Here is a 19,656-nt window from a genome sequence, read left to right as displayed (position 1 = left end):
GAATATTTGTGGGACCCTATGCCAAAAAGGACTAACAGGGGATATTTAACGTATACATAGAAGGGCAGTTAAAGATATAACTGAATGAATAGGGCAGTTAAAGATATAGTAAAAGAAAAAGACAAAAAGATGACTTTTGCAGATGATATGGTAATATGGGGTGATAAAGAGGTAGATGTACAGTTACAGCTTGATGCGTGGAAGGAAATAATGAAAAGGTATGGATTAAAAATAAATAAAGATAAGAGTGAAGTAGTGGTATTTGGAAGAGAGAAAGGGATCAACGGAAATATTACCTTGAATGGAGGACCCCTCAAAGTGGTAGAAAGTTTCACTTATTTAGGGATTGAAATATCTAGGGATGGAAGAATAACTAACGAAATTAATAGGAGGTTACAGAAGGGAGGCAATTTCTACCAAACAATAAAACACCTGATTTGAAATAATGAAGTTTCAGAAAGAGCAAAACTCCTTATGTATAAGAATCATTACATCCCTATTGTCACCTATGGTGGAGAAACATGGACATTGACAGAAAGAGACTGGAGCAGACTGCAAGCAGGGGAAATGAAATTTTTCAGAGCAGTTAAGGGAAAAACAAGAATGGACAGAGTAAGGAATGTAGAGATTAGAAAGGACCTTAAACAAGAAAGTATGAGAGAAGAAATTGAAAGAAAGAGATTAAGATGGTGTGGGCATGTTAAGAGGATGCATGGGCAGAGACTCCCCAAAATTATGGAAGAACTAAAGATGGATGGGAAAAGACCTAGAGGGCGCCCAAGAACACGGTGGGAAATGGGAGTGAGAATATCTGTAGAAAGGAGAGGTGTGACCTGGCAGCAAGTGGAGGAAGAAAAGTGGTGGGAGGACTGAGCCAAATGGGGAGGACTCATCAGCACCCAGACCCGGCAGTAGCTGGAGTGGGATTCGGATATAGATAGACATAGAAGGGCAGTGTTAATGATCACAAATTTGTTTGATCTATGGGAGAGTGTCAGAGAGATACTGAAGGAACTGAACTGGCAGGCTCTTGAAGATAGGCATAAACTACCCCAAGATAGCCTGTTAACAAAGTTTCAAGAAATGGCTTTAAATGATGACTAGGAATATACTACAGCCCTCTACGTATTGCTCACATAGGTGTTGTGAGTATAAGATTACAATAATTATAGCACACACACAGGCATTCAGACAATCATTCTTCCCAAACTCTAACTGTGAATGGAACAGGAAGAAACTCTAATAACTGGTATAATGGGATGTTCCCTCTGCCAGGCACTTAACTGTGGTTTGCTGAGTATGGATTTAGATGTTGAAAGAAAGCCAAAATAATTGATACAGTGGAATGTACCATCTGCAATCCACTTCATGGTAATTTACAGAGTAGAGATGAAGATGTAGAATACCTGGTCTTTAGCATCACTCATTGGAGCCCAGTCCAGTAGTCTTGTGACAAATAGAATACTATCTGTAGTAGCCACCAGAAAGATCGCGGGAGACGCACATTGGCACGGCGCGTCACGGGCGGTAGTTGCCGCAAGTAGAGTCCCGTCCACCAGAGGGCACGCGAGAATTCGGACGCGACCTCTGCCAGCGTAACAACAAGAACAACAACTCCAGCAGCACGGGCCGTGCCCAGTCAGTCAACATCGGGCATGCCTAGGACACAGTCCCGGTCTACGCTAAGTGAAGTGCGACGTAAACGTGAACAGTGTTACTACACAATTGGCGACGAGTAGGGTCGTTCTTTCGCGTGTTGCGTCGTTGTTCCGGTTTCGCGGTTTCTCCACGGCATGGAGGATTTGGTGCGAGTTTTGGTTGCGCAGCAGATGGAACTCATGGCCACCATGAAACAAGTGCTTCCGGCGTTGCTCTCCACGCCGTCTGCTCCGGCGCAGTTCCCTCCTCCCTTTCCCCCGTATGACGAGACGGCGGAGGATTGGGACGCATATGAACATCGCCTTCGGCAGCATTTCCAGGCGTTTCATGTTGCCGAGGCGGAGGTATGTCGTGCTCTCTTCTTGTCTTGGATATCTCCCTCGCTGTATCAAGTTTTGCGGCAGCTAGCGCCGTTGCAGGAACCCTCGTCCTTGACTTTTGACGCATTGTGTTCGTTGCTGTCTTCCTATTATCGCCGCCGCACGCATGTTGTGGCGGCTAGGGTCGAGTTCTATCAATGCAAGAAACAGCCCCATCAGTCTTACCGGGCGTGGGCCGCTACCCTGCACGGTCTTAGTCGCAAGTGTCATTTTGTCACGGAGCAGTTGCGAGAGTCGTATGCCCACGTTATGGTACGCGACGTCATTGTTCGTTCGGCCCCTGATAGGGAGGTCCGGCAACGGGCCCTGCAGTTAGAAGACCCTTCCCTCGAGGAAGTTCTGTCCATTGCTCAATCGTATGAAGTCTCTCACGCGGCAGGTCAACAGCTGGAAGCGTGGTGCGACGTCGCGGAGGTTCAGGGTTGCGCGGCCGCGTCCACTGTGTCCGGGGTGGAAGACGTGCGAGCGGTACAATCCGGCTGTTACGGCCGCTCCCGCACGGCGCGTAAGCAGAATTCCGGCCGCCGGCCCCTGTTTCCGTCCTGTGCGTCGTGCTATATACATCACGATCGGTCTGAGTGCCCCCAGCGTTGGGCCGTTTGTCGCAAATGCAATAAAAAAGGTCACATTGCTAAAGTTTGCCGCTCAGCCTCAAAGGCATCGAAGGAAGCAAGTACAGAGGACATGAACGTTGACATTCAGGAAGTTTCATCGGGCCAGGCTCCCGACGCATCGGCCCACAAACTCTTTATTGAGGTGTCGGTTCGGTCGCGCCGGTTACAACTGCAAGTAGATACGGGGGCGGCAGTTTCGTTGTTGAATGCACAAACTTATTCCGACCTTGGATCGCCCCCGTTGGCGCCAGTTTACCGGCGTCTACGCGGTTATGGTAAACAGTTCATTCCCCTACTGGGTCAATTCACTGCCGACGTGACTTACAAATCAGTCACTCGGCCTATTACTTTTATTGTTGTCAGTGATGCGAGCTCCGCTAACCTTTTTGGCCTGGATGCCTTTCAGGCTTTTGGTTTTTCTATTGCTGACACCATACAGTTGGTCTCCGAAGACGTTCCCTATCACTCATTGGAATCTTTGATCTCCGACTTTCCAGATATTTTTGAGGAGGGCCTGGGGCATGTTTCCGATTTTGAAGCTCACTTAACGTTGAAGGCGTCGGCTCGCCCGCGTTTTCTACGCGCGAGACAGATCCCCTTGGCTCTCCGCCCTCAGGTAAAGGAAGAGCTAGACCGGCTGACAGCCCTAGGGGTCGTTCTTCCCGTTTCTTCCAGTGAGTGGGCTTCGCCCCTCGTTATTGTCAAGAAGCCCTCGGGAAACTTACGTCTTTGTGGCGATTTCAAGGCCACCATTAATTCCCAATTGGTGGTGGACACCTATCCTTTGCCTCGTGCTGATGAATTGTTCTCCGCCGTGGCGGGTGGCCAATATTTTTCGAAAATCGATCTGTCGGAGGCTTATCATCAGATACCTCTTGATGAGGACTCCAAACGGCTGGCAGTCGTCAACACCCCGTTTGGCCTTTACCAATACCAGCGGTTGGCTTTTGGAATATCCAGTGCCCCGGCGATATTCCAGCGTTATCTTGAGCATGTCACATCGACAATCCCTCATTGTATTAATTACCTGGATGACATAATTGTCACAGGCCGCAGCACGAAGGAACACTTGCACAACCTTCGCACCCTCTTTCTCAAATTCAGGTCTGTGGGCTTGCGTTGCAACCTGCGTAAGTCAACCTTCTTCCAACCGTCCATTGAGTATGTGGGCTACACCATATCTCGGCATGGCATACAGCCACTAGGAAGGTTGGTCCAAGGTATCGTCAACCTTCCTCGGCCCACTTCGCTGAAAGAGTTACAAGCCTTTTTAGGCAAGATAGCCTATTACCACCGGTTCATTCCCAGGGCTTCCACTATAGCCCACCCCCTGTACTGCCTTCTGCACAAGGGTGTTCCTTTTGATTGGTCGCCTGCATGCGAGCGAGCGTTCACCTCGTTGAAGGGCCTCCTCACTTCAGCCCCTTGTTTGGCTACTTTTGATCCCCGTAAGCCGTTGGTCCTGGCTACAGATGCTTTGCAGTATGGGGTGGGGGCGGTCCTGCCCCATCGCAACGCAGACGGTTCCGAGCAACCACTGGCGTTTGCGTCTAAAACGCTTAGTCCCGCGCAGGCCAATTACTCCCAGGTGGAAAAAGAGGCTTTGGCCATTATCTACGCTATTACCAAGTTTCACCCTTTCTTGTACGGCACGAAGTTTCAGTTAATCACTGACCATAAGCCGTTAATATCGTTATTTGGACCCACCTCTCAGATTCCGGATAGGGCGGCCCACAGACTACAGCGCTGGGCCTTGTTCCTCTCTAAGTACCATTATGACATTCATTTTCGCCCTACAGGACAGCATGCCAACGCCGACGCTCTTTCCCGTCTTCCGGTGGGCCCGGATCCTACGTTCGATCGAGAGGAGATTATGTGTTTTCATTTGGATGTGGCATCCCGCCAAGCAGTTGATGGCTTTCCGATCACTAGTTCTCGAGTCGCCAGGGAAACGGCGGCTGACCCGGTTCTCCGGCAAGTAGTTCGCCTCATTCAGCAGGGGTGGTCCTCCCGCCCTCCAGGCCGGGCCTCGGACCCTCTTCGTAATTACTTTCTTCTACGAGACCGCCTCTCGGTCTTGGACGGAGTTCTCCTTCTGGCTACCGATGATACAGCTCCTCGCGTGGTTGTTCCTGCAGGTTTACGAAGGGAGGTCCTCACGTTATTACATGCGGGGCACTGGGGTGTTTCCCGTACTAAAACCTTGGCTCGCAGACATGTGTACTGGCCCGGTATTGACAGAGAAATTGAGCACTTGGTGGCCGCCTGTTCCCAGTGTGCGAGCCAACAAGCATCTCCCAGGGCAGCGTTCTCTTCATGGCCGCCGGCAACACAAGCATGGGAACGTGTTCACATCGATTTTGCGGGCCCGTTTCTCAATGGCTTTTGGCTCATTGTCATTGATGCTTATTCCCGATTCCCATATGTGGTTCGCTGCTCCTCAACCACTTCAGAAGTTGCAATCCAGGCACTAGCAAAAATCTTTTCTGTGGAAGGTCTGCCAATCACCCTGGTCTCAGACAATGGGCCGCAGTTTATTTCGCAGACCTTCCAGGATTTTTGTAGGCGCTTCGGTATTCGGCACGTTTGCTCTCCCCCCTTCCATCCACAATCGAATGGGGAAGCCGAGCGCATGGTGCGCACATTTAAGACGCAGATGAAAAAGTATGTGCACGAATTTCCTGCAGAGGAAGCCTTGACGTTTTTCTTGACGGCATACCGGACCACACCAATGGGCGACCGCAGCCCCGCAGAGCTCCTCCATGGGCGTCAACCTAGGACTCTGCTGCACCTCCTCCAGCCTGGTCCTCGCCAGTCTTCACAAAACGAAGTACCTGGCTTTCCACTGGGTATGTCGGTCTGGGCCCGTGGGTTTGGTCGCAATCCACGTTGGATACCGGCGGTGGTCCTGCGCCGAAATGGCCGCCGGCTCTATACCTTACAGGCGGGGGATCGGGTGGTACGTCGTCACCAAAATCAGCTACGTCCACGTTCGGGCACCCACCCTCCGACCTCTCGGACACCGGCTTCCCCACTGCCGGCACCGGTATTGGTTTCACAGGGGACGTTACCTCCTCTCCCCGCTGAGACTCTGCCGCACTGCGATGGTTCTCAGCCTGGGCAGCCTCCAGTAGCTCCAGCACCGGCATCGCCATCATTCGAGATGCCCCAGCGAGAGCCGGCCCCCCTAGCAGGTTCGGTTTCTCAGGGGGCTAGTTCACCTGTGGTTGTCCCTTCCCCTTCATCCCCACCACTGGGTCTTGCCCCTCCCGAGGTGGAACGGGATCCGGAGTTCGACAGCTTGTCACCCGTTCTGTCCCGAGCTCCGGTTGTGGGATGACGGGGGCCTCTTCGTGTGGGTCACTTCCAGCCGTATTCGAAGGTTCCAGCTCGAGGGTTGGCAGATCCCCTCGACTCCGGCCATCCAATGGATGTGGAGGTCATCACTCCTGCCCGACGCTCCACCTTCCAACGCAGTGGATCACAGTGGCTTCAACCCCCAAAGGAGGAGGAGTGTAGTAGCCACCAGAAAGATCGCGGGAGGCGCACATTGGCACGGCGCGTCACGGGCGGTAGTTGACGCAAGTAGAGTCCCGTCCACCAGAGGGCACGCGAGAATTTGGACGCGACCTCTGCCAGCGTAACAACAAGAACAACAACTCCAGCAGCACGGGCCGTGCCCAGTCAGTCAACATCGGGCATGCCTAGGACACAGTCCCGGTCTACGCTAAGTGAAGTGCGACGTAAACGTGAACAGTGTTACTACACTATCTACTCCTTGAATATAAATTGCCAATCATAAAAGTCTGTACTTTTGTCCAGGGACAAAGAAAATGCAGTAAAATTTATTACAAGAAGCAAAACATTATTGGCTGTTCCTTGAGTTGTGACTGTTGAATGAGACTAACCACCTGAAACTATTTAAAGTCTGTCGGGAGCTGTATACTTAGCTGCAGAAACGAAACATGTCTTTACAAACTCTGTCAGTGAGACTGTCAATCTCCTGAACTATGTGTTGTACAATGACATAATTTATCAAGTACATTCAGTGATATATGTAGGTACTTTCTGCAAAATCTGTTGTGAATAGAGTCTAAGTGCTCTCATCCTCAAATAGTGATTGAGCATTGTATGGGTATTTGCATGTGGTGAGTTACACCAACTGAAGGCACATATACAGATTTTGACTGTGATATTTGTCTTATAGTGTTAAGCCTTTAACGTAAGAGTATACTTCTTAATGAGTAATATTAAATTTTTTAATTTGTAAGTAATTGTATAAAATAAGGAAAATCAAACTTTTGTTGTCCCTGGAAGCCTTAGATAGGCAACCTCCAACTGGGAACAGGTGCGAAGAGCCAGGTTAGCCATTTAGTAATATATAGATTTATATTGTGAATGAGTGTTCCCAGAATATTATCTCATAACAGAGAGCAGCACTGTAGGTTCGCTTATTGTAGAATTTAATATTTCTAAACCATAGCACGCTAATGAGAGTTTTATTGACAGCTTATTGACAAGCGTGTCCCAGTTCAGGTCCTGCTGAACCCACAGACTTAAAGAGTTCAGCTATGAACTGTGGTGCAAAGATATTCAAAAAGTTCCTATCTAACATAAAGTAAGAAATTGAAAATCCCTACCAGTTCAGAAGAAAATCATAACATGCTTCATGATCGACTCTTTCTACAAATTATCTGAGTATGTAGATAGGAGAATTGAAAAATTTTGTTACAATATTAGAGAAAGGAAGTTGCTACTCACCATATAGTGGAGATGCTGAGTCGCAATAGGCACAACAAAAAGATTCACATAATAATAGCTTTCAGCCATTAAGGCCTTTGTCAGCAGTAGGCGCGCGCGCACACACACACACACACACACACACACACACACACACACAAACGCGCGCGCAAACGCAAACGCAACTTGCACACACGTCTGCAGTCTCAGATAACTGAAATGACACTCTTTTGTTGCGCCTATCGAGAATCAGTGTCTCTGCTATATGATGAGTAGCAACTTTCCTTCTCTAATATTGTTACATTCCATCCTGGATTTTCCATTGTTTGAAAACTTTTGTTAGCTTCGTAGCAAACTGCATTGTTAGTCTGAAGCTGTACTGTAAACATAAATCAATATTTAAAGTTGCAAATACCTTTTGTCTTTGAAAAATGCAAGTGTAATCAAGTAAATATAGAGCTACATATAGTACTTTGTACGTTTGTGTGCTTATGCGTGCATATAAGTCTTATGCTCACAAAATGAAGGGGCAGATTTCCATGTCCTGTTGCTATAGTGGTGTCAGGGAAGAATGCTGGTGGTGGGGTGCTGTGCGGTGACAGAGTGCGGTATACCATGCAATTGTCCAGCCAATAGCATCATTCAGTTGTGTCTGTCTGCAACGCGCAGTTTGGGGTCCGCTTGGAACACTTGACAGAAAATCCTAGGAAGTTCTGGTCTTACGTTACATCAGTAAGTGGCTCGAAACAGCATATCCAGACACTCTGGGATGATGATGGCATTGAAACAGAGGATGACACACGTAAAGCTGAAATACTAAACACCTTTTTCCAAAGCTGTTTCACAGAGGAAGACTGCACTGTAGTTCCTTCTCTAAATCCCCGGACAAATGAAAAAATGGCTGACATCGAAATAAGTGTCCAAGGAATAGAAAAGCAACTGGAATCACTCAACAGAGGAAAGTCCACTGGACCTGACGGGATACCAGTTCGATTCTACACAGAGTACGCGAAAGAACTTGCCCCCTTCTAACAGCTGTGTACCGCAAGTCTCTAGAGGAACGGAAAGTTCCAAATGATTGGAAAAGAGCACAGGTAGTCCCAGTCTTCAAGAAGGGTCGTCGAGCAGATGCGCAAAACTATAGACCTGTATCTCTGATGTTGATCTGTTGTAGAATTTTAGAACATGTTTTTTGCTCTCGTATCATGTCGTTTCTGGAAACCCAGAATCTACTATGTAGGAATCAACATGGATTCCAGAAACAGCGATCGTGTGGGATCCAACTCGCTTTATTTGTTCATGAGACCCAGAAAATATTAGATACAGGCTCCCAGGTAGATGCTATTTTCCTTGACTTCCGGAAGGCGTTCGATACAGTTCTGCACTGTCGCCTGATAAACAAAGTAAGAGCCTACAGAATATCAGACCAGCTGTGTGGCTGGATTGAAGAGTTTTTAGTAAACAGAACACAGCATGTTGTTCTCAATGGAGAGATGTCTACAGACATTAAAGTAATCTCTGGCGTGCCACAGGGGAGTGTTATGGGACCATTGCTTTTCACAATATATATAAATGACCTAGTAGATAGTGTCGGAAGTTCCATGCGGCTTTTCGCGGATGATGCTGTAGTATACAGAGAAGTTGCAGCATTAGAAAATTGTAGCGAAATGCAGGAAGATCTGCAGCGGATAGGCACTTGGTGCAGTGAGTGGCAACTGACCCTTAACATAGACAAATGTAATGTATTGCGAATACATAGAAAGAAGGATCCTTTATGGTATGATTATATGATAGTGGAACAAACACTGGTAGCAGTTACATCTGTAAAATATCTGGGAGTATGTGTGCGGAATGATTTGAAGTGGAATTATCATATAACATTAATTGTTGGTAAGGTGGGTACCAGGTTGAGATTCATTGGGAGAGTCCTTAGAAAATGTAGTTCATCAACAAAGGAGGTGGCTTACAAAACACTGGTTCGACCTATACTTGAGTATTGCTCATCCGTGTGGGATCCGTACCAGATCGGGTTGACGGAGGAGATAGAGAAGATCCAAAGAAGAGCGGCACGTTTCATCACAGGGTTATTTGGTAAGCGTGATAGCATTACGGAGATGTTTAGCAAACTCAAGTGGCAGACTCTGCAAGAGAGGCGCTCTGCATCGCAGTGTAGCTTGCTGTCCAGATTTCGAGAGGGTGCGTTTCTGGATGAGGTATCGAATATATTGCTTCCCCCTACTTATTCCTCCCGAGGAGATCACGAATGTAAAATTAGAGAGATTCGAACGCGCACAGAGGCTTTCTGGCAGTCGTTCTTCCCGCGAACCATACGCGACTGGAGCAGGAAAGGGAGCTAATGATATTGTCACCTAAAGTGCCCTCCACTACACACCGTTGGGTGGCTTGCGGAGTATAAATGTTGATGTAGACGTAGATGTAGTGTCGATTTTCATGTTAGTCCAGGTATGGTGGGGTACTGAGCGTCTGGGTGGAGTTTAGCAAACGTGACAAGTTTCACATTAACAAGTAACAGTGATAGTTTTTGGGGTGTATAAATTTGTCTAGGGAGAGTCAGAAGCAGGAATAGTTACACAGCCAGCCGGTGTGGCTGAGCGGTTCTAGGCGCTTCAGCCTGGAACCGCGCGACCGCTATGGTCGCAGGTTCGAATCCTGCCTCGGACATGGATGTGTGTGATGTATTTAGGTTGGTTAGGTTTAAGTAGTTCTAAGTTCTAGGGGACTGATGACCTCAGATGTTAAGTCCCATAGTGCTCAGAGCCACTTGAACTTGAATAGTTTCACATTGTGTCACTTACCATAGTGGTGCTAGTTACCAGGGTAGACGACAGGTGGAGAGTGACGTGGGTCAGAGCCAGAGAGAACACCAGCACTGCTGCACAGAATTCTTCATCCCTTTCTGCACATAAAGCATCACGCATCTGCCTTCTTGTTTGCATGCGACTATAACAGAATAGAAAGATTATTCCTGTTGATGCTGTCTTGATCACTTTTCTTTTTCCATGTATAAAAGGCTATTTTATACAAACAACCTTTTGATCAAAATAGATTACTTGTGGTGGGTGTGCACCACATGTCTGTGTGAAAATTAGCAGCCAACCACATTACATTTGAATCAGTGAAGTCAAAGATTGATTGATTGTGCCAAATGTGGAGTTCTAAATTCGTGATTATGCGAAGACTGTATGTGTGCAGAAATAGGGGACTGTGGCATCGTCTGCTAACATCGGAAGTTAAACTATTTTTTCCGAGCTCACTTGTGTTGTAATACTGAATATAGAGCTTTTGACTCTTCTTAATGTTTATTTTATTTTTTGCTTTGTTTTCATTGCAAAGGTTGTCTGATGACTTGATATTTTACCTGCTAGTGTTCTCCCACAAAAGAGACCAAATGTCTGAAAGCAAAAAGGTATTTTGTTTTTTGTGATGCCTGGACAAAGAAAAAGCCTGCACTATATAAATAGGAACATAACTAGACAAAAAAATTTAAATGAGAATTGTTTAAACATCAAAGTAGAAAAATAGTTTTGTATCTTATTTGGCACTTAATAAGAAAATAAGATGCAAAGGATGAAATAAAAAAAGCACTATGTACTGTGTAAATATTGTTTGATGTGTTTGTATTTATAGATTTTCTCATGTGAATAAATGTCGACATTTAGAAGTATTTGGCTGGAAGTTTTCCTATTTTTTTCAGATTGCAGCATTGTAGAGGTCATAATGTATGATCTTTGTCAAGAACATCCACTGTGAACCTACAAAAACTGTTGTCAGTTATAACTCATTCTGTTGCAATACTTCAACTTTTTTGTAAGGAGGACAACACCTCGTAGTCTTGTTTTCACCATCCAGGTGTCACACTGCACAGCAGACAGCACACACAGTTTTGATGTTGACATATAAACAAAAATGAGCACTCAAATGAGTCTCAATATGGGAATAAAATGCCAAGGAAGATGGCACAGTGGTCAGCACACTGGACTCGTATTCAGGTGGACGACAGTTCTAATCCCTGTGTGACCTCCCAGATTTAGGTTTTCCACGATTTCCCTAAATCACACAAGGGAAATCCTGGCATGATTCTGTGAAAAGGGCGTGGTCAATTTCCTTGCCCAATTTTCGCTCTTGAGAGATTGTGTCACATGTGTTCTATCTCTAATGATACCTATGTGTTCTGTCTCTAGTGATAGTGTTCTTGACAGGACATGTAACTCTAATCTTGCTCCCTTTTCAAAATAATATGCCAGGGGCAGTGTAATAGACTCACCGGCAATAAGTACTTGAATTTACTTTGTAGCGTGGGCTTTACTTGATGTGTATAAAAACAAGTTAATAATAATACCTGTTGTTTTTCGTACAGTCACATCCGGATCTGGAGACCCACGGTATCTCGATACACGATGTGGCGACGAGGGCGCAGATGGCTAAGAGACCGATTCCCGCGACACCTCCGCTGCGCTGCCCTCCCTCTGCCAGCCCCACACCCAATGCTACCTCGTCGCCTGTTAGCACACCTAGTCACCACTACCAGCAGCAACGAGCGGCGACACCACCGAGTACACCTCACGAGGGAGGGAAGGTGACCGTAAAGCGTCAGAACGTGCCGGCGAGGGCAGGGAGTGGGAAAGGAAGCAGTGCTGACCATCAGCATCTCAACAACAGGGCGCCTCATCTTCGCATTGCTAGCCCACAGGTAAGCATCAGTTTTGCTTTTGCACAAATGCAAAGGAATGTAACCTATATAAGACATTTTACTTTCAGAGAACAAAAATTGCAACACCAGCAGTTAAAGCAAATAGCATTGCAAACACTTAGGCACTTCTGACTGATGCTAATATTGCCTCTTATTATCCAACCACCCTCACGAACCATTGTAAAAGTGTGTCCTCTCATTACCAGGTACACGAAAAATTTGCATTTTGCAATAAATTCGAATATAGATGCGAATTGTGTCCCAAAATGCAAAAATTCTAACTTATGTAACAGACACGGTTTTATAGAGAATTTTATCCAGGTGAACCATTTTATCAGAAATAGTTTAAAATATCTTTATTTTCTTCATATAACAATTGACAATGTAACCAATTTTTAGTTATTAGTCATCACATGATAGCCCAATATGGAAAGATAACGTGTTTTAAGAAAAAATAGTACACAAGTGTAGCAATGTAGTCATTGGTCTCAGTGTTCTGGCACCAGGCCAATTGCAGATGGTTGAATACTCTGTATATGATACACAGGGCAATGCAATGTTGTACTCAACTGTCGGACTAGCACCTTAGAACAAAGAAACACTTGTGATTCTTGAAACTCTCCCAGCTTAAAGAGTATTGGGACTCCAGCTGGATGATGTAGACCTTTTGCTATGATATTTTGGCTGACAACCATTCAGCCATCTTCAGGTGATTGTTTTGCACTGGAGATTGCTAGTTCACATCACTAACTTTATACCAAAAGTTGGCTCAGATACGCATGTATGAGGGCAGCAGTTACAAGAGCGACCTCTTTCGAGTTTCGCACTCCCTTCGAATGTTGCTCCATCTGTGGCCCACAGGCACATGCGTGATGGTGACACTGCATACACATTCTCTGCCGGAAACAATCACCTGAAGATGGCTGAATGGTTGTCAGCCAAAATATCATAGCAAAAGGTCTACATCATCCAGCTGGAGTCCCAATACTCTTTAAGCTGGGAGAGTTTCAAGAATCACAAGTGTTTCTTTGTTCTAAGGTGCTAGTCCGACAGTTGAGTACAACATTGCATTGCCCTGTGTATCATATACAGAGTATTCAACCATCTGCAATTGGCCTGGTGCCAGAACACTGAGACCAATGACTACATTGCTACACTTGTGTACTATTTTTTCTTAAAACACGTTATCTTTCCATATTGGGCTATCATGTGATGACTAATAACTAAAAATTGGTTACATTGTCAATTGTTATATGAAGAAAATAAAGATATTTTAAACTATTTCTGATAAAATGGTTCACCTGGATAAAATTCTCTATAAAACCGTGTCTGTTACATAAGTTAGAATTTTTGCATTTTGGGACACAATTCGCATCTATATTCGAATTTATTGCAAAATGCAAATTTTTCGACCCTTCGAATGTTGCTCCATCTATGGCCCACAGGCACATGCGTGATGGTGACACTGCATACACATTCTCTGCCGGAATGTGCAATTGCAGAGTTAAAATTAAGATGTCAAAATTAATGAAACTAACTGTTGCTGGTCATAAAATGTTTTCTTTCTGAATAAATTAACAAATTAATCAGGTCTCACACATTATCCAACTGAAAGCTGCCATTACGATTAATAAGATCTTGTGCTAAATGTATTTCCAGTGTTTCCTTAACAATTGAATCCCAGAAGGACCTCATCGAGGCCAAGGTTTGTGTGGCAGAATAATCCGTGGAATATCCAGTGGAGAGACAATGCTTGGCTATGGCTGACTTACTGGCCTGTTAAAGGCAATTGTTGTGATCATGTTCGATGCACCTTTCATGCACTGTGTTCATTGTTTGACCAATGTGGGCTGTGCCACACTGGCAATGTATTCTGTAGATTCCAGCCATCAGCAATTCCAGAATGTCCTTTGCCAATCCGAGAAAAGCGCAAGTGTTTGTAGGTGGACAGAAGATTACTTGCACAGGATGTTTCCTCAAGATTCTGCCTAATTTCGATGAAATATTGCTGACATACGCGAGGAATGCCCTGGACTTGAACTGCTCCTTTCCACTTGATCTTGTGGGTGGTCACATTTCTTATTCCTTATGGTATGTGCCTATTTCTTCGCACCGGCATTCTTCAAAAACAATTGCTGGAAATGATGAACAAAAATCTAAATGACAAGATTGGTCTTTGCGGTACACAAAGACGTGAGGGGAAATGTTGACGTAATCGGCATGTGGTGCTGCCAGCAGAAATTGCAACGTTTAACTTCACCTCGCAATTTTGACACTACAGCGACTAAGTTGCTGGCATTGGCAGAAATTAAAAAGACAGGGAAGTCGACATGAAGTGTTCGGACAAATCCGATAGGTGACGAAACTGAGCAACGGGCCCAAACAGGCGCCTTTTACTGTGCCACTTACGTGCAGTTACCATTGTTAGCAAAGTGGTTATTGCCAAGTGTGAATATGCATAGTTTTTCTTTCAATTTGTGCTGTAAGGGAGACAGATAGGCTGCTACTTTGTTGACATACAGAATATCTAATAATAAATCAATACTTATATCTAAAAACAAAGATGATGCGACTTACCAAACGAAAGTGCTGGCAGGTCGACAGACACACAAACAAACACAAACATACACAAACATACACAAGCAGACATATTTGCTTGTGTCTGTATATGTGTGGATGGATATGTGTGTGTGTGTGCGAGTGTATACCCGTCCTTTTTTCCCCCTAAGGTAAGTCTTTCTGCTCCTGGGATTGGAATGACTCCTTACCCTCTCCCTTAAAACCCACATCCTTTCGTCTTTCCCTCTCCTTCCCTCTTTCCTGATGAGGCAACAGTTTGTTGCGAAAGCTTGAATTTTGTGTTTATGTTTGTGTTTGTTTGTGTGTCTGTCGACCTGCCATCACTTTCGTTTGATAAGTCGCATCATCTTTGTTTTTAGATATATTTTTCCTACATGGAATGTTTCCCTCCATTATAATTAAATCAATACTTAAATATACAGCTCTAAAACATATATACAATGTGAAGCCGATATTTTTATGGGCCAGTACATCAATATTTTTTCAGGTGATTTATTGATACTTTTCCTTGACATATTGAGAGTCGATGATATTTTTTTAATTATCAATGTATCAGATTCCCAATATCTTAAAAAATATTGAGAGACCTAATACAGAGCCTTCCGTGCTACATGAAAGAAGCCAACTACTTCCCGAACAGTCTCAGATCCACTCTCACTCCTCTCCTACCTGGAGCTTTCCGTGTCACTAATGATGCAACCTCACTTTACCCAAACATCCTGCATACACATAGCATCTCAACTGTAGAACACTACCTTCTCTCCAGCAGCCATCTGAAAGTGTTCCTAAAACATCATTTATTGTGATCCTAGTCACCTTCATCCTTATCCAAAACTACTTCCCTTGAGAGGACTAGTGGTACAAAAAAATCAGGGGGGACTGCTATGGGAACCAGAACAACTCCCTCACCATGCAGTCTTTTTCATAGGACAAATGGAAGAGGCATTCCTCAAGACCCAGAAGCTCTGCTCCCTGGCTTGGTGTAGATTTATCAATTATGTCTCTGTCGCTGTTCTCAGAGTGAAGAAGAAATTCGCTTTTTGTAACAGCTTAACTCATTTTCCCAACACTAGTCCTTTTCTGTATCCATGTCACTGACCCCCTGTACACAAACTTCAGTGCATATAAAACCAGCCACTAAGCAATGATATCTATGTTTTTTTTTTTTTTTTTTTTGGCACTGCCTCCTCTTCCATATCAAATACTCCCTTCCCTACGTCCTACTCTTCCACTGCAAACTTATCTGCTGTACCACCAAATCCTGCAATAGTGAAAATAAATAATTTCTGTAGACAGTGACAAATACACCATCATCATCATCATCATCATCATCATCAGTGTTCTGCCAAAAGACAGGTTTTCACATGGTAGTTCTCAGGCTGTCCGGTCTTCTGCCATCCTCTTCAGGTCTGCATAATTTCCTCTTCCCTTTATGTCGTCTATCCTCTTGTATTGCCTTCTTCATCTCAGTCTTCTCCCACAAACCAATCCTTCCAAAGCATCTACTAGCAAGCACTCCCTTCTCAATGAATGTCCCAACCAGTTCTTTTTCCTTTCTCTTACAACCTTCAGCAGTCATCTTCTCTCACCAACCCTTTCCAATACTCTTTCATTACTCACTCTTTTCCATCCAGCGTATTCTCCCCATTCTCCTCCACATCCACATCTCAGGTTGTTTTAAAAAGCTGTACACAACTGTGAACTCAAGCCATGGGAAATTAATCAGTTACTGTATTTAGCTTTCCATCCCTATCCACTTCAAGGCTGTTATCCACCTTTATTGATCTTGAAAGTATAAATTACTAAAACTTTGATATTTGTTCCTTTCATTTTGAAAGTCATTTGGTAAAACTCACTATTTTCGCTGAGTACTGATGAAACAGTTGTTATACTTGATGAATATATGTTTATAATACACACTCAGATAGCTTAGCATGTTAATATGCTGCTTTTGGGATTCAGGGAGGTGAGCCGGTTTCAGATCGCATCTGCCATGCAGATTATGATAAGGGCTGGTGAGCCAGCCAGTCCAGTTGCAGCTTTGTATGTGTGTGTTTTTTGCACAATTTGCAGTCTGTGACACATGCAAACATGAAAGAGCTATTCATTGCCTGACATTTCATTAATCAATTAATTGTGTTATCCAGGTAACCAATGCTGGAGCCAACAGTTCAGAGAGCTCAGAAAGTGGGGATGAAACTGAATCTGAATCGGAAGATGCTGTCGACGATAAGACAGGCCTTTTGCCAATGTCTGTTAAAGAAGAGCTTATGGTGCTACCAGAAATTAAGACAGAACCTATTGAAGACACAGAACCATCCCCCAGGGCAAAAGTACGGCGGACTAACAGCGTTGGGTAAGTGTTAAAGTAAAGTTGTCTTCTCTAAATTGGCCTAACATCTCGAGCACAGAGACATTGCTAGCTGCGTAGTTCCTGCAATTTTTCAAGCTGGAATACATACTACCACAACCACACCCAAACTCGCTCATACATCATGACACTGTCTTTTTTTGAGTGGTTGCTTGTTCTAACAAGAATAAGAGAGGGCAGAGAGCAAAGGCCGATTAAGATGACTGTCTTTTTGAGTTTTTTCAAAAAAAATTGCTACAGTTTAATTTATTTTCTGAAATTGTGCTTACTTAAAATTTGCACACTTTTGCATGCATTTGAACCAATTCTGGTAACTTTTTGCAGTCTGATGTTGGTACCTCAAAGCTGTGGTTTTGCAAGAATTCACGTTTCTTGAGGTGTTGCATGTTACTGTCCATGCACTTTTTGTTTGAAATTAAGTGACAAAAAGAAGCCAGTGGGTGATAAATCACAGTCAAGTCACATTAATGTGAGCAGCATCTGTGTTCGACAGCTACATGCAATAACCACTCACAGATGGCAGTTGGCAGCACTAGCAGTGGAGGGTATATAAAGTGGGGGAGGGGTGAATGTGGAAAATAGTGCAGTTGTTGTCCTAGTGTGGAAATGGAGCAATTTATGTGATGTCCTAAATAGCATGAAGATAGGCCTTTGGGTCAAATGTGGAAGCATTTTGGAAATGGTTAAATTTGTAGACTGTTCTCGTGCTACGGTGGTTAAAATATACTGTATATGACGAAGTGGTGGTATCCAAAATTAGGGCTGAGGCAGTTGTGGTGGACCACAGGCCATAGAGATCAGGGGGAATTGCAGCTATGGAGATGTGTGTATGGGTAAATTTACTTGCAACCATTGAGTAACTAACTGCACAGATGAATCAGAGGGCTACCAGCAGTGTTCCCTCAGTGACAGTTCAGCAGTTGTTGCTGCGTGTGACCTCTGCGGCAGGTGCCTGTTCGTCGGCTACAAAGGCTGGAATTTGCACACCAGTACCACAACTGGACATCACATTCTTAGAGTAATCACATTTTGTGATCCATTGAACCTATGGCCATTGGCGTGTACGACCCTGCAACAATTGTCGGAAGGGTCCAGGCGGGAGGAGAGAGCATTATAATCTGGGAAATATTTTCGTGTCATTCCCTGGGTGATCTCTCATTCTGGAAAGCGTTTTGGATTAGCACAAGTATGCGTCTATCCTTGGGGCTGTGTTCACCCCTACATGCAGTTGGCTTTTTGCTCGGCATGATGGTATCTACCAACAGGACTGTGCAACATCTTGCACAGCTTGTGTGTCACAGAACTCCATTCTGAAATCTAGAAATGGACAGGCAGTCTACATCAGAATTATTTTTTCTTCTAGCATGGTGTTGCAAACTATATAATTCATCCTAAATGCACCCTTTTCGTTAACTACAAATGTGAGGTGAAAAGCAAAAAGGGACCTCTTGTTCATTGTTGCCAAAAAGAGTAGTTTGCCTAAGAACTACCGTTTTTTTTATTTATTTTTTAGTTTAATACGCTTTACTTTGTCCTCTACAAGCTAAAACCAATAATAAAATTTTTGAATACATAAAACACTCAACTGTGTCTTTAAACTAGAAAAAGTCAAGATGATACTTAATATGGTTAACACTCCTTGTTATACATGTTTGAGCTCTCCTCCTCAAAGACATGAAGTTATGCTACAAGGAAATGACTTGTCACCAAGGATTTCACTTCAGTGTATGAGAATATGTTTAAACAAATCACTGTTCAACTAACTTTTTACCTGTGTGCTGGCTAAGGACAGTGTACTTCCAACTATAACACAACATCAGACATAACTCTTGCAACAGAATTTGCCTCACAGCAACCAAAATCAATTAGAACCCTTAGGCTGACAGTCTACTCCAAACTGCAATAAGACAACCCAAGTCTTCATATAACTCTACATTATTGATCAAAATCTGGTGCCAGCTGATGTCAGGTCAACATGTTTACCTACCTAACAAAAGTATTGTCATTGTGAATATACTCTGTGAATATAGTATCCTTCTGGTTTTGGTCTGTTGCTGCTGGCTTAGCCCAGCATCATTGGTTCTCCGATGTCCAGGGACTTTTGAAACATCATCTGAACAAATTGCCAGCACATTTTCTAATGTAAAGTCATCCGGTAGTTAATTACTCAGAATAACTCTGAACATAATTGCTTTGAGCCACACTCCATTATACAGAGCTACTATAAATCATTCATTTGTTTTGAAAGTTCTATTTTGCCCACCAGTTGGCATTACGTGTGCACTGCCTTGACAAAATGCGGACAAAGTGAGAAAAGAGTTTTTGTGTGGAATATGCGAGGTTTTTGTCTGATACAAAAGTGCAGTGTGCATTCAGAAGGAATCATGGAAAGGAACTACCATTAGTAATTTGGAAATCCTGGTTGTCTCAGTAAACAGAAAAGTACCAGTCGACCAACTGTGCCAGGTCAAACTATGGAGATGGTAAGGGAAATTTTCATATGCAGTCCAAAAATATCAGTGGTCTGTGCAAACCACAAATATGGACTATTGCAGCAAACCACATGGAAGATTTTGCAACAGTCGTTACATTTCAAACTAC

At 44.2% G+C, this 19,656-nt stretch overlaps 1 protein-coding gene across 1 annotated transcript in view; it reads left to right on the top strand.

Moving 5' to 3' along the window:
* Positions 1-19,656, top strand: part of LOC126210087 (nuclear factor related to kappa-B-binding protein) — a 211,228-nt gene that overhangs the window by 26,822 nt on the left and 164,750 nt on the right. The window contains exons 6-7 of the mRNA XM_049939213.1: positions 11,772-12,104; positions 16,832-17,040. Of these exons, the coding sequence (XP_049795170.1) occupies positions 11,772-12,104; positions 16,832-17,040 (542 nt within the window). The remainder of the gene's footprint in view (positions 1-11,771; positions 12,105-16,831; positions 17,041-19,656) is intronic.

Source organism: Schistocerca nitens, chromosome 10 (assembly GCF_023898315.1).
Source record: "Schistocerca nitens isolate TAMUIC-IGC-003100 chromosome 10, iqSchNite1.1, whole genome shotgun sequence".
In the NCBI taxonomy this organism is placed as follows: Eukaryota; Metazoa; Arthropoda; class Insecta; order Orthoptera; family Acrididae; genus Schistocerca; species Schistocerca nitens.
Note: the sequence above shows the minus strand (reverse complement) of the source record. Positions and strands in the feature narration are given on the sequence as shown.